Source organism: Theobroma cacao, chromosome 7 (assembly GCF_053813885.1).
Source record: "Theobroma cacao isolate CCN51 chromosome 7, ASM5381388v1, whole genome shotgun sequence".
In the NCBI taxonomy this organism is placed as follows: Eukaryota; Viridiplantae; Streptophyta; class Magnoliopsida; order Malvales; family Malvaceae; genus Theobroma; species Theobroma cacao.
In genome coordinates this window covers 4,388,493-4,402,237 of record NC_142645.1, presented here as the reverse complement: position 1 = coordinate 4,402,237, position 13,745 = coordinate 4,388,493, and the positions used below count along the sequence as shown (strand labels likewise).

Below are 13,745 nucleotides of genomic sequence, written 5' to 3'. Positions count from 1 at the left end.
TGAAGAAGGGCAAAAAAGGAATTTAATAAAAATTCAAACAGGACTAGTAACGGTAATTTTATCCAAATTCCGGACCTAATCTAAAGCCTTTCAGCTTTTTCAGGTCCCTAACGCCTGCATTTCGATTCGGCCAGCTCTCACTACTTTTTATTTCCCAAAAACATCCTTTTTTTTAAAATTATTTTAATCAATTAGTCCTTCCTTATTTTATTCTTAAATAAATTAAGAAAAAATTTATTTAAACCCTCTTGATCAGATCGAAGCCGTTTCTTTTTCCCATCTTTCTTTCTGTTTTTGTTTGTTTTAAATTTAATTTAATTTTCTGATAAAACCCAAACCAAAACAGAAAAAACAAGAACAAGAGGAAGAAGAAGAAGAAGAAGCTCAATATTAACAGTTTTGGTTTGCTTGTTTTTGTTTGGGCAAGGTTTGTTTCTCAACAACCTTAAATCTTCACCCTTTTTTTTTTTTTTAATTTTTCGTTTTTAAAAAAGCCGCGGCTTTTTCTTTCTTGTTCGTCTTTATTTTTTAGCAAATGCAAGTTCTCCCCGCAGTTTCGATTTCCGTTTCTTTCAACGATATCCGAAACGTTTCAATTCTCCGTTCACTAATTTTTTTTTCACCTCAAAAATTCCGCTGCTTCGATCTTATTCTGACTTTTTTTTTAGCGAAGTAATTAATTTGAATTTTTAGGAAGAAAAAACACTTTTTTTTGTTTTTTTTTTTGAATTTAAACATGATGTTATCGGCGTCGCCGACGAGTTTAGCGAAAAGTTCGCTAGAAGAAATGTTAGACTCTCTCCGGCGACGAGACGAGGCCGAGAAGCCTAAAGACTTACCCCCGGCTTTACCGGCCAGGCCCACATCCAAGGCTCGACTTCCCCCGGCTCGCCGGTCCCTTCCGACGAACTTCAAAGTCGATGCCAATGGCGAAACAGGAGGGAATTGCGGTGAAAGCGGTGGCGGTTTAAGTGAAGTGAGAGGGAAAGAGGAAGGCAAAAGGAAGGAGAAGGAGTTGGGAGTGAAGAGGAATAGCTTTGGGAGCAAGAAAATGAGGAAAGATGTCAATGTGGATTCCCCGTATAATATGGAGGCAGTGGAAGGGAAGAAAGGGGAGGAAAAGGACGGGAAAAGTAGGGTTTCGGATGCGAAAGTTGAGATGAAGGAAGGAGGAAAAGGGAAGGCGGAGTGGGAGGAGAACGACAATATTGAGTATTTTATTAAGAAAGTAAGTAATAAGCGGAAATTAGTTTTTGTTTGCTTTTCTTCTTTATCATATTATGTTTCAGTGTGCTTAGGAAGAGGTTTTATAAGCTCTATATTGATATTAATGTTTAATTTTAAAACTACGTGGGAAGTAATTAATAAGCATAGGGGAAATATGGAATTTTAAGAAACGAGAAATTTGAGGATTTGATTTACTTTGATTGATTTTTTTGTTGTTAATATTTTTATCACTATTAATAATGTCTAACTGTGTTAAAAATGAAGCTTTTGTTTAGTGTGCTTAGGGTTTATAACTCAGGAAGTATGTGGTTTATCTGGATTGAGTGATGAAAATTTCAATATAATTACGATTTCTCATGATGGGTAGGTGTGCCTAACATACTAGGAGGTTGGTTTTAGTTTTATAGATATGAGGTTAGTTTCCAGAGATGAAATTGAAGTTCAAAGATTATGTAGAGTCTATTGTTTTACTTCACAAATAAATGGTTGACGTGAACTTTCAGACTATTACTTAAGTTCTTTTGTTAAAACATGAAAAATGTGGGAGCATTGGCTTGGACATTTTGTTTTTAATCTCCTGTGAAAATGATTATTAGTGTAGGTAAATATATTTGATTTTTTTTTTTAAAAACTCTTATTTATTATGGGAGGATATGGTTTCAGAAACTTCTTGTTTGGTGCCGGCTATCCAATGGGGTGTGGGGATCGGGAACTATACAATCTACTTCAGGAGAGGAATCATTTGTCTCCCTCTCCAATGGAAATGTAAGTTCATATATGTCATGATTTCTTGAAATTGTATTATTAGTCTTGAGTATTCCTTTTGGCTGGTTGGTGTATGATTTATGTTTTATCATTTTTTTAGGTTGTAAAAGTCTCTACCAGTGAGCTCTTACCTGCAAACCCAGAAATTTTGGAGGGTGTGGATGATCTCATACAGCTTAGTTATTTGAATGAGCCATCAGTTGTTCACAATCTTAAGTACAGATATTCTCGTGATATGATATATGTAAGCACTAAGCAGGATATATCCCTTGCTCATGTACTTATTAATGGGGATTATCGCTACTGCACTTCATTTACACGTTTTTTATTTATGTAGAGTAAAGCAGGCCCAGTTTTGATTGCAGTCAACCCCTTCAAAGATGTAAAAATTTATGGGAAGGATTTTGTCACAGCCTATAGACAGAAAGCTACAGACAGCCCTCATGTTTTTGCTACAGCAGACATGGCATATAACGAGATGATGAATGGTGTGAATGAAACCATTCTTTCTTTTTCTTTCTGAAGTTAGCTTAAAAAAGTGAGAATTTGCTTGCAGTGTCGTAATAACTTGTTTCTAATGCTCTATTTATTGTCTGTAATTAATATTTTGCAGATGGAGTAAATCAGTCTATAATCATAAGGTTAGTTGGATGTTTTTGTATTTTTAATTATTTATGATATTGTAATACTTGTGTGGGCCTTGAGGCACATTTTTTATTTTCTATGAACTGTAGAATTACAGAATCTAAATTTATCTTGCAGTGGGGAAAGTGGAGCTGGGAAAACTGAGACAGCAAAATTTGCAATGAAGTACCTAGCTGCACTTGGAGGTGGCAGTGGTGGGATAGAGTGTGAAATCCTTCAGGCAAATTGTATACTTGAAGCATTTGGGAATGCAAAGACGTCTAGGAATGACAACTCTAGCCGATTTGTGAGTTCTTTTTTTTCCCCTTATTCATTTTTACCTTGTTTTCTACTGAGGTAAATCTATATAAATTGTATCTCATGGCTTGAAGAATCTTTACTGGTATTACTTTGTACTTTTTTAATGACCAGTTTCTGGTTTGGTTTATCCTGTATTTCATATTTGGTATAGCTCAGAAAAGTATATCTTTTTAATTGCTCTGTTATCTGAACTGGTGCAGGGGAAACTTATTGAAATTCATTTTACCACATTAGGGAAGATGTCTGGTGCCAAGATTCAAACTTGTAAGCATGTTGAAATTGAAACAATTGCTGTTATTGCTTGATATCCTATAATTAATACTATACTTTAATTCTGGTGACTGACTTGATTTTGTGCTAATGTTGATTCACCAACAATTGTGGATAGTTCTTCTGGAAAAGGTGACTTACTGGCCCAATTAAACTTTATGTTGGATTGTATGTTTGTTATCATGTGTAATATCTGATGCAGACATTTTTGATGTCTCGTTTGAGCAGTCAAGAGTAGTTCAGCTGGCTGCTGGTGAAAGGTCATACCATATATTTTATCAACTTTGTGCTGGTGCTCCACCAACTCTAAGAGGTACTATTTCATTTTATAGTGTTTCGCGGTCCGTGCACGTTCAGAACAGTTTTGGAGTCTGAATAACATTGGCTGAGCCCTATATCTATATGGCACTATGCTTGCACTTGTTATTTCTTGAAGCCATGGAGCTTACTTTTAAGAAGTCATCGTATCATACCGTTTAAATCTCTAGGTCGCTCAAGTTATTCTTGCTGCATGGCCATTTGTTAGCTGGATTGAATCAATTAAATATTATGGCTCCTATATCTGTTTTAGAAAGCCATAACCCCTCACCATTTCTTTTTAACTAGACATAAATACATCATACTGTTCATAATTCTAGCATGCAGTTAACCTATTCACTTGAATCCGTGAAATGTATTTCTGATCCTTGGAATCATGTCTTTGCAGAGAGACTGAATCTTAAAATGGCTAACGAGTACAACTATCTTGTCCAGAGTGACTGTTTGGTGATTGATGGTGTTGATGATGCTCAGAAATTCCACAAGCTTATGGTAAATCAGAAGACTAGATTTTAATGTTTCCATCAATACTGCAGGCATTTCTTTTCCATTTAATTTCTGTCTCATTGGCTTTGAAGTGTAATAGATTCCCCATATCTGCAGGAAGCCTTGGACATTGTTCAAATTTGCAAAGAAGAGCAAGAGCAAGCATTGAAAATGCTTGCTGTAGTGTTATGGCTGGGAAATATTTCATTTCAAGTAATTGACAATGAAAATCATGTGGAGGCATTGGCTGATGAAGGTACTAATATTGGTTTTAGCTTTTCTATGACACTTCTTCTGCAAGTATTTTGCATTTGATATTGTATCTAGGAATTTTTCATTCTGTTTCCTTTTTCTTGGAAAAAAGAAGAAACAAAAGAAACTAGGATTCTTTCTTTATTGTAGCTTGTACTACTAGTGATAGTTGTTTCGAGAAGCTCCTACTTTAGAAGGACTCTTTTACTAGTTTTATTTATTTGAACTTTGAGCAACAAGATATTGTCCTGCAGATGCATTGCCTCCTTAAATTTTCTGATAACCTGTGCCAATGAACATGGTCCAAAAAAAGATATTGTCTTGCAGATGCATTGTCTCCTTAAATTTTCTGATAACCTGTGCCAATGAACATGGTCCAAACTTTATTGAAGGTTTATTGGCCTACTACTTTAGATGAACTTTTAAGTGACCCATTCATTTTTATAATGCTCCAAAGTATTTTGTCAATTGTTTCAGCATAGGCACTACCAAATGACTGTCACTATCATGCTCTGGAGCTGAAGGATTGTTCTGAACTCATTATATATGATAAAATGTGCATTTATAAGATACATATGCTATAAAGACTTGATCATACGGGATTTTTGTCATCACCGGTAGTTTTATGTCTGCTATATTACTTGGTTGTTGCATTTGTTTAAGTTAAATATTTAGTTAGCCTTTTGTTTTGCACTTATGTGCATGTTTGTTAATAAGTTGTGTTTGTAGTTGTTGGAGACTGAAAAAGGATTACATTGTAAGATACTTATTTATATGATCAATTTTTATTCCTTGTTGCAGCTTTAACCAGTGCTGCCAAACTGATGGGTTGTGCACCACATGAACTGATGCAAGCTTTATCTACTCACAGAATGCAAGCTGGCAAGGATAGTATTGCTAAAAAATTGACATTGCGACAGGTTTGTCTAGTATTTGATTAACAAAACTATTCTTCCTCAATATTCTCTTAAGTTGCATTCTATATTTCCTGTGATGACACATTGACAACATGATAATGCATTCATTGACTTGTAATTTAGGCAATTGACACGAGAGATGCATTGGCAAAATTTATCTATGCAAGCTTGTTTGACTGGCTTGTGGAACAAATCAATAAGTCGCTTGAAGTGGGCAAACAGTGCACTGGCAGGTCCATAAGCATCCTTGATATTTATGGGTTTGAGTCCTTTAAGGTATGTAGGTTCTAATTAGCTGTCAGGGATTATCATTGTGAAGTTCAGTTTCTCCAACTGATAATTTTTCCTCTGCTCATTTTCAGAAGAATAGCTTTGAACAGTTTTGTATAAATTATGCAAATGAGAGGTTGCAACAACACTTCAACCGGCACCTATTTAAGCTTGAGCAGGAGGTTAGCAACTCAAATCTTTTAATTGTTATAGTATTTGGCTTCTGTAGGAGTACTTCCACCCCCCTCCCTCTTCTCCATCACTACCAGAAAAAAGGAAAAGAAAAGAAAGATAAAGAAAAAAGACACAACAGAGGGCGAGGAACGTTGTTTTGCATATTTTGCATGTTTATGTAAAAGGAATCATCATGGTGACATTCTCAAACGATATTTGAATGTATTCTAGTTGTGTCATGTATCAAGCAAGTGGTAAGCTTTCTGCAAAAATTTGATTTTGAATTACTTAAATGTGAACTAAAGCATATATTTTTAAATCTGAAAATGAAGGAAAAGCCTTGCTCCTTCCATTGTATTTACTTTGTGTAATGCCTTCACTTATGATGGGCACACCATGTGTTTGTTTGATATGCATGTATGGAGGTTTGGATTAAATATGCACTACTTGTTGTAGGGACCAAAGACTGTAGAAAATTTTTTTTACACCACTTGCATTTTGTGGTTGAGAGAGAACATGCATCTTATATGATGCTGTTGTGAAGTGCAAATTTAAAGTGGGAGCTTGGTGGTGCTAGTCTTGATATCTTTTGTCATGTAAACTGCTTGGAGGATGTTATTCCACATTCTGACATATTTCTATCTCATATGAGAACCAAATATGATATGTAGTTTGCCTGGTGATTGGCCCATGGGATGGGCAGGCATTCCTTATCTTATGGCTGCCTAAATCCTAAAAATTTAGTCAAGGCTGGATTCATGCCAAGTGTCAAGTATGATACCCAGAAGTTTTACCATGGAAGTTGATTGATTCTTACACTAGAAGAAGAACACCTCTATACCCTTGAGCTGGGAGTCTGGTACTCTGCCCTCCTTCTACTGGGCTTACGATTTAAATTACAGAAGCCAAAAGTTCTATATAATTTGGTTCTTGGCTGTTTATTCTATCACTGGATTTGGTTTCTTCCCATCTCAGCAATTGTTATTTTGGCCAAATTCCTGTTATTAATAGCCTCTTCGTTTTCCTTTCAGGAGTATGAATTGGATGGGATTAATTGGACTAAAGTTGATTTTGCAGACAACCAAGAGTGCTTGGACTTATTTGAGAAGGTACTTTGAAGGTTAAATAGTTTCTTTATGATCTAGGTTTGAGTTCCTTGGATTGTTTTAAGGGATTGCTGGACTCAGTTCTGTATATCATGCAGCATGTGGTTATTGCATGTGGTATGGTTTTCCTTATATTTAGAAATTGCCTTGGTCTTACTAAAGTATGTGGTCTTATGTTGTCTTAGCTTGGGTGCTAATGCTGGCTGAAGTTTTGATTTCCCTGTCATATCTGTTGTGCTGCAAGCAAAATGTTCCTGGTTAATTAGTGACTGTTCTCTTTTGGTGGTGATTTTTCAGAAACCGTTTGGGCTACTTTGCTTACTGGATGAGGAATCAAATTTCCCCAATGCAACTGATTTGACCTTTGCTAATAAGTTGAAGCAGCACTTGAATGCTAATCCTTGCTTCAAAGGAGATAGAGGCAGGGCCTTCGGTGTTCGTCATTTTGCAGGAGAGGTCAGTTATTGGTCAGCTTTTGAGGACAATTAGAATTTTTTTTTTTTTAAAGATTTTCCTTTCATTCAAATTGAAAGGCAATTAATCAAGAAAGTAGGAATATCCTACATTGAAGATGGGTCCGTACATTTTTTGTGTGCTGTTATTTGTTGTTGTTTTCAAACAAAATTATTTGTGAGATATTTGAAAGTGGTCAAAATATTTGCTAGATATTTGGAAGGGGCTAAGTTCCATAGCACATCAATTATAGCCATTGGTTGGATCTCTACATAGAATTTGTCTCAGGATCTATTATATATAAATAGGTGTAAAATTTTCTTGTCCCGGTCAAACTACAGAATGAGACTTTATAGAAATCTTGAAATGTTATTAAATTACATTTTGATTTTTGCAATGGCTGAAGTTTGATTCTAAACTGCAAACTCCTTGGTATTAAACATTGTTTCTTTGCCCTATTCTGAGTTAGGTTTTCTGTTTACAACTTCAGCTTTTGATGCATGCATATTCATTTTAATCTGATGTAGCTTTAGAACATTTTATTTGAACAAAGAAAGGGATCTTGTATTTTTCAAAATTGATTAGCTGGACAGGGTTAGCACATACTCACACCATAAGGTGCAGTTAAGCAAGTCCAATTTGTGAAAAAGGTTGAATATGTTAGGCAAGTTGATTCAAATAGCATTGCATTCTGCTGACAACATGATGCACAATGCATACATGAAATTATTGATTTTCCGAGTTCTGCCAGGTACTCTATGATACAAATGGCTTTTTGGAAAAGAACCGAGACCCACTGAACTCTGAGTTAGTCCAACTTCTATCATCATGTAATGGCCAATTGCCACAATCATTTGCCTCTAAAATGCTTAATCAATCTCTGAAACCAGCAACTTCATTTGATGCTTCAAAGCAAAGCGTCGGTGCAAAGTTCAAGGTAAATTTGATTTCTTAATAGTTGTGATCCAAATTTTTCAGTGGTTGTAATGTAAAATAAGAATACAAAGCTTTTTGCAGTATCCATTCTTTATTTGAGAAGCTTTATGACACCGAGTTGTTCTTGAAACTTCAGTATAAGGAAGACAAAGATTTGCCAGCCCTATGAATGAAGTTATATTGATTTAATGAGTTCTTTGGTTCTTGGATGGGTTGTTGGGTAATTGATATGTACATTTGCCTTTTGATTGAAAAATACTTTATGTTCCTTTGGCAATGGGGTATCTAATACAGTACTAATAATATTGATCTTTGCTGCACACTGAGATGTGCCTGTTAGTAAAGCATGTTTTATCAATGTCATTTTTCTTCCATCCTTGTAGGGTCAACTCTTCAAACTAATGAACCAGTTGGAGAATACAACACCTCACTTTATCCGCTGCATAAAGCCAAATTGCAAGAAGCTTCCTGGCATGTATGAAGAGGATCTTGTCTTGCAGCAGCTTAGATGGTGTGGAGTTTTAGAGATTGTTAGAATCTCAAGATCTGGATACCCTACGCGTATGACACATCAGAAATTTGCAGAAAGGTAGGGGCAAAAACCTCCTTATTTTAACGCTTGTTTAATTTTTTATTATTCCGTCTTAACTAGTTCACCCATTAATTCTTCTCATATATTTTTAGGTATGGGTTCCTACTGTCGAAGACCAATGTATCTCAGGATCCATTAAGTATTTCAGTTGCTGTTCTACAACAATTTAATGTCCTCCCTGAAATGTATCAAATTGGCTATACCAAACTGTATCTTCGAACTGGGCAGGTAAGTTTCTTTATTTCTTTAACGTTGTTGAACGTTTCTGTCCATTCTTATGCTGTAATTTTTCAACTTTGGTGTTCTTTCAAACACTTACTGGAAATATATGACTTTATAGATAATTGCAAGAGCCAACCAACCTTAACCCTTGGTCTGTGCGTATCAAGAGTTTGTACTAAGACTTCATATAAGCCACCTCTCTGTGCTAGTATAACTTACTACCTTTCCCACTCCACCTGAACTAGGAGATCTGGGAGATATAACTTTCTCTTACTTAATGGCAGGAAATCATGTTAGGCAAATTTCTAGCAATTAATGTGTAGAAAACACTGAGAATTTTTTCAAGTGGAGCCCAAGTAACCAGGTTGATATGTAAATGTAGATGAATCTCTGTGTTGCAAATAAAAGAGTGGACTATCTATTGGTGAGGTTCTACTAATCAGTTCCTTCGTCTCAAAATATTTGGATTACACCAAAAAACCATGACGGTCTCAAGAAATCTGGTGATTAGTGCAGACACCATGCACAGCAAGTTTATACTAGTTTATTCTACTTGCTTTTCCTCTGAATGTTTTTTGTAGGGTCTGTACAAGTTATTAAAGCAATGTGTATCATGTTTCTGGTCTTGACTGGTTGTTGCTCCAATATTAGTAGTTGATTTTATGCAAGTGAGTTTGAATGGGTTTAGGAAAGAAGTTAATTAGAGCAAGAGTATTGCTATATATCTCATATCATGCAAGTGACTTTAGTTAACATGATATTGTTCCTCAAAAATGTCCTCAAGTATAGGTTCTCATTCCATTTAATATATTATAACAATTACATATTACCAGCTCAGGGATATTGCCTCCCATGTAAATCGAGCTGTTGTTCCAATTTCTTTTGGACTTAAATGGTATTTCATTAATTGAACTGAAACTTGATACTCAGAGTCAGACCTTAAAGCTAACATGCTGAGATTTGGAAAATGGAGTTTCATTCTGTTTATGATTATCTTTGGAATAGTTTTTCTGATGCTGTTATGTCTGACTGGTTTGCAGATTGGTGCATTGGAGCATATGAGAAAACAAGTGTTGCAAGGAGTAATTGAGGTTCAGAAATACTTCCGGGGTCACCGGGCTCGTCGCCTTTTCCATGAGCTCAACAAAGAAGCAAAACATATACAATCATGTAATGAACTGCTTCAAAACAACATTCACTCTCAATCAAACATAATCTTGTTTTTCCACTTCTGACAGATTCTTTGCTTGTTTTATAATTTTTTGTTGTCATATCTGGTCATAAGTTCACATTGTTTCATACATTTAGGCTATCTTTCTGCAGGACATTTTAGACTTTGGTCTTTAAACATCTTTATCTCCAATGCACCTTTTCTCACTTTAGTGGCTTGAAATGCAGATTTGTTTGTCTTCGTTGCCATAAGTTGATTCCTTTTGTAGATCATGAGAACCTATCTTTGGCAATTTAAATTGTTGGATTACTTTTTAAGTGTTTGACGTTTCCTTAACGATGCAGTTGTCCGCGGTGAAAACATCCGAAGGAAGCATGCTGTTGAGGGAAATATGTGCTCAGCATTTGCTTCCCAATTACTTGATGAGCAGTTGACGGCAGTCATATATTTACAATCTGGTAAAATTCTTTGTTTACTAGCGAAATTTGTGGCTTTCTCATTGTCTACATTTTTCTCACTTTTTTTTCTCCAATGCAGTAATCCGTGGGTGGCTGGCCCGGAGACATTTCAATAACATGCAAAATTTGAAACAGTTAAACCGTGAAAGTGTAAAATCTAGACGAAAGATGGGTAGGAGGATTTCTGAAGCAAAGGTATTCTGTACTCTCAATATTGTAACATGCTAAGAGTGTTTTTTAAAGATATTTTCTTACCCACCATGTTTATTTTCTCTTAGTTGCATGCCTTCAAGCATGCTTTACTTTCTAAATTGTGCATAATCGATTGAGCACTTTGAAGGACTTAAATGGTGACCCTTTTTGGCTGACCAGGGCATACCACATGAGCAACAGATTCCAGTTCTGCCTTCTGTAATGGCAGAGCTTCAGAAAAGGGTTCTCAAGGCAGAAGCGACTTTGGGGCAAAAAGAACAGGAAAATGCCACATTACGGGAGCAATTACAACAGTATGAGGCAAGGTGGTTGGAGTATGAGTCAAAAATGAAATCAATGGAGGAGATGTGGCAAAAGCAAATGGCATCACTGCAAGTGAGTTTGTGTATATATACATAAATGTTGATAACATGTTTGCATTATGGTGACTGTCGATGACCAACACAAAAGGTCTTGACAATAGTCAAATTAATTGCAAAAATAATGCGATCCTGATGATCACAGCTAATCATATCAAACTGACTCAATGACTTTAAATTACTGGCGGGATTGTAAATTTTATATGGAGCTGATAGTACAGGCTTTGTTCTGGATCATTGACTGCTGGCAAAGATTCGTTGTTATGATATGTCTTTGTCGTGGCTTTAATGACATGTAAAGTCCATATATATATATATATATATATATATATATCTGTTTTTGTCCTAGTTATATACACACTGTTGTGAGACTTGCATGTTTAATGATTTTTTTTATGAAAATTACATGTAATAATAGCAATTATAATCACAAGAAGTAACTTTTAACATATATCCCGTTGAAGAGACCAACAAATGCATGTTTAATAATTTAATAACTTAGTTCAATTGCATTTATTGCAGTCAAGTCTTGCCGCTGCCAGAAAGAGTCTTGCTGCTGACAGTACTACTGGTCAGCTTGGAAGAGTTGATGTTGCATCACCTCGTTGTTATGATTCTGAAGATATGTCCATGGGATCTCGAACTCCTGGTGGGAACACACCTGTCTTATATTCTGGTGCGATGCCTGATTTTGTTGGGGGAAGGGAGAATGGTTCTTTGAATGCAGTGAGCAATCTGGTAAAGGAACTCGAGCAGCGGAAACAAACATTTGATGATGACGCAAAATCTTTGATTGAGGTCAGAACGGCCAACCCAGGTTCTGTTACGAATCCTGATGATGAACTCCGGAGATTAAAACTCAGATTTGAGACATGGAAGAAAGATTACAAAACGAGATTAAGGGAAACCAAGGCAAGACTACATAAACGTGGGCATCCAGAATCAGACAAAGCTCGAAGAAAATGGTGGGGGAAGCTAAGTTCAAGAGTATAGAATTGCAGTTTGAAAGGATCATCGATCTCAGCTTGGTCCAAGCAATATCCAAGAGTTGTTGCCCAAAATGCCACCTGCTTCCGTTCTCAGGTACTTGGTGGACAGTGAAGGGAGACATTGTATATCTACCGATTTTTGTTACTTGGTGGGAGGAATTATCATGTGAATAGACGAATAGCAATTTCTTGAGACCGCCTTCTTCTTCGAATGGTTTGGTTTAGTTTGTGTATATTCTGTTTCCAGTGATGTAAGGTCCAAACTATGTAGTTCCTTGAATACAGATGCAATGAGAAATGTTCATATGCCTTTTCCCTAAATTACATTGAATCTCAGTGATACAGAGGTTTCACATTGTCGAACAATAGATACATCTCCCTTCTAATCCACACAAGCAAACACAGAACAAGTTTGATCTGGGTATTATTGATTTACGATCCAGGCACAAACTTGGTAGCATAGACCCAAGCATTGTTGGCAACAGGGTTGTCAAGGTGGTCAAACAGGTTCTCCAGGGGACCTTTTCCGGTAACAATGGCTTGGACGAAGAAACCGAACATGGAGAACATGGCTAGCCTGCCGTTCTTGATTTCTTTCACCTTGAGTTCAGCAAATGTTGCAGGGTCATCAGCAAGGCCAAGAGGGTCGAAGTATCGGCCACCAGGGTAAAGGTCATTGCCTTCTCCAACACCAGGGAGACCGTTGATGCGGAATCCTTCAACCAGACCCATGAGGACAACTTGGAAGCCGAGGACGGCGAGGATGCTTTGAGCATGAACCAGGTTGGGGTTGCCTAGGTAGTCCAAGCCACCTTCTGAGAAAATCTGAGCTCCAGCTTTGAACCATACTGGTTCCTTGAAGTTCACACGAAGCCATTTCTGAAGGACTTCTGGGGTGATGCAGCCTAGTGCTCCCAACATTGCCCATCTTCCATGGATCACCTAAACATTGTTTGATTAACAAAGAACTGTTAACAGATTATAAAACCATGGCATTGGATTTAGCTTTGAAGGAAACAAAGGATTTAGCTTTGAAGGAAACAAACATAGTTTCAATTGCTAATTTAGAGAGAGAGAGAGAGAGAGAGAGAGGTTACCTCAAGAGCCCTGTTCCTGGCAAAGGCCTCAGGGTCAGCTGATAAACCAGCTGTGTCCCATCCATAGTCACCAGGGAACTCTCCAGTCAAGTATGATGGAGTCTGAGCTGAAAAGGGTCCCAAGTACTTCACTCTGTCTGGTCCATACCACAGATCATTTCCCTACAGAGTACACCCCAAAAGCAAAAACCAAACAAATCAAAACTCACCTCTGAAGGAAATCCTATGGAAACCAAAAAAAAGAAGAAGAAGAAAAAACCCAAAAACTTACCATTGTGTATTTGCCAGTGCCTGTAGAGACAACATCTCTGAGAGGGTTAGCATTAGAGGTTCTGTTTTGGCCAAGAAATGGGGTTGGCCTAAGGACAGTTCCAGAACTAAGCATGGAAGCCATTGTGTCTTGGAGTCAAGAGGGGCAGTTTAATCAGTTAAAATCAGCTGGGAAATGTATGTATGGAAAGGGAAGTGAAAGCTATATATGTGGAGAAGAGAAGAAAGAGAAATGGAAGAATCAAAAGATGGGTG

General features: G+C 36.8%; 2 protein-coding genes across 2 annotated transcripts; one reads left to right on the top strand and one right to left on the bottom strand.

Moving 5' to 3' along the window:
• Window positions 1-165: 165 nt before the first annotated feature.
• On the top strand, window positions 166-12,444 carry ATM2 (myosin 2). Its single transcript, XM_007021199.3, has 24 exons — window positions 166-1,228; window positions 1,891-1,992; window positions 2,093-2,236; window positions 2,330-2,480; window positions 2,606-2,633; window positions 2,755-2,923; window positions 3,138-3,201; window positions 3,326-3,339; window positions 3,436-3,520; window positions 3,914-4,017; window positions 4,129-4,267; window positions 5,065-5,183; window positions 5,304-5,456; window positions 5,543-5,632; window positions 6,656-6,733; window positions 7,028-7,186; window positions 7,935-8,120; window positions 8,503-8,708; window positions 8,804-8,939; window positions 9,974-10,103; window positions 10,449-10,562; window positions 10,642-10,757; window positions 10,935-11,150; window positions 11,657-12,444. Exons 1-24 carry the CDS (start codon window positions 737-739, stop codon window positions 12,125-12,127), a joined length of 3,666 nt encoding a protein of 1,221 aa, XP_007021261.3. The 5' UTR covers window positions 166-736; the 3' UTR covers window positions 12,128-12,444.
• Window positions 12,376-13,686, bottom strand: LHCB3 (light-harvesting chlorophyll B-binding protein 3). Its single transcript, XM_007021198.3, has 3 exons — window positions 13,492-13,686; window positions 13,221-13,382; window positions 12,376-13,065 (listed from the first exon to the last, which is right to left on the bottom strand). Exons 1-3 carry the CDS (start codon window positions 13,612-13,614, stop codon window positions 12,556-12,558), a joined length of 795 nt encoding a protein of 264 aa, XP_007021260.3. The 5' UTR covers window positions 13,615-13,686; the 3' UTR covers window positions 12,376-12,555.
• Window positions 13,687-13,745: the final 59 nt, after the last annotated feature.

What these genes read in the sequence shown, in the direction of transcription:
- ATM2 (XM_007021199.3), top strand. Translation starts at nt 737, where the DNA reads ATGATGTTATCGGCGTCGCCGACGAGTTTAGCGAAAAGTTCGCTAGAA. An exon ending in TCTCCCTCTCCAATGGAAAT is followed by an intron (nt 1,993 to 2,092) that starts GTAAGTTCATAT and finishes TCATTTTTTTAG; the next exon opens with GTTGTAAAAGTCTCTACCAG. An exon ending in AGAAATTCCACAAGCTTATG is followed by an intron (nt 4,018 to 4,128) that starts GTAAATCAGAAG and finishes CCATATCTGCAG; the next exon opens with GAAGCCTTGGACATTGTTCA.
- LHCB3 (XM_007021198.3), bottom strand. Translation starts at nt 13,614, where the DNA reads ATGGCTTCCATGCTTAGTTCTGGAACTGTCCTTAGGCCAACCCCATTT. An exon ending in GCACTGGCAAATACACAATG is followed by an intron (nt 13,383 to 13,491) that starts GTAAGTTTTTGG and finishes TGTACTCTGTAG; the next exon opens with GGAAATGATCTGTGGTATGG. An exon ending in CCAGGAACAGGGCTCTTGAG is followed by an intron (nt 13,066 to 13,220) that starts GTAACCTCTCTC and finishes AACAATGTTTAG; the next exon opens with GTGATCCATGGAAGATGGGC.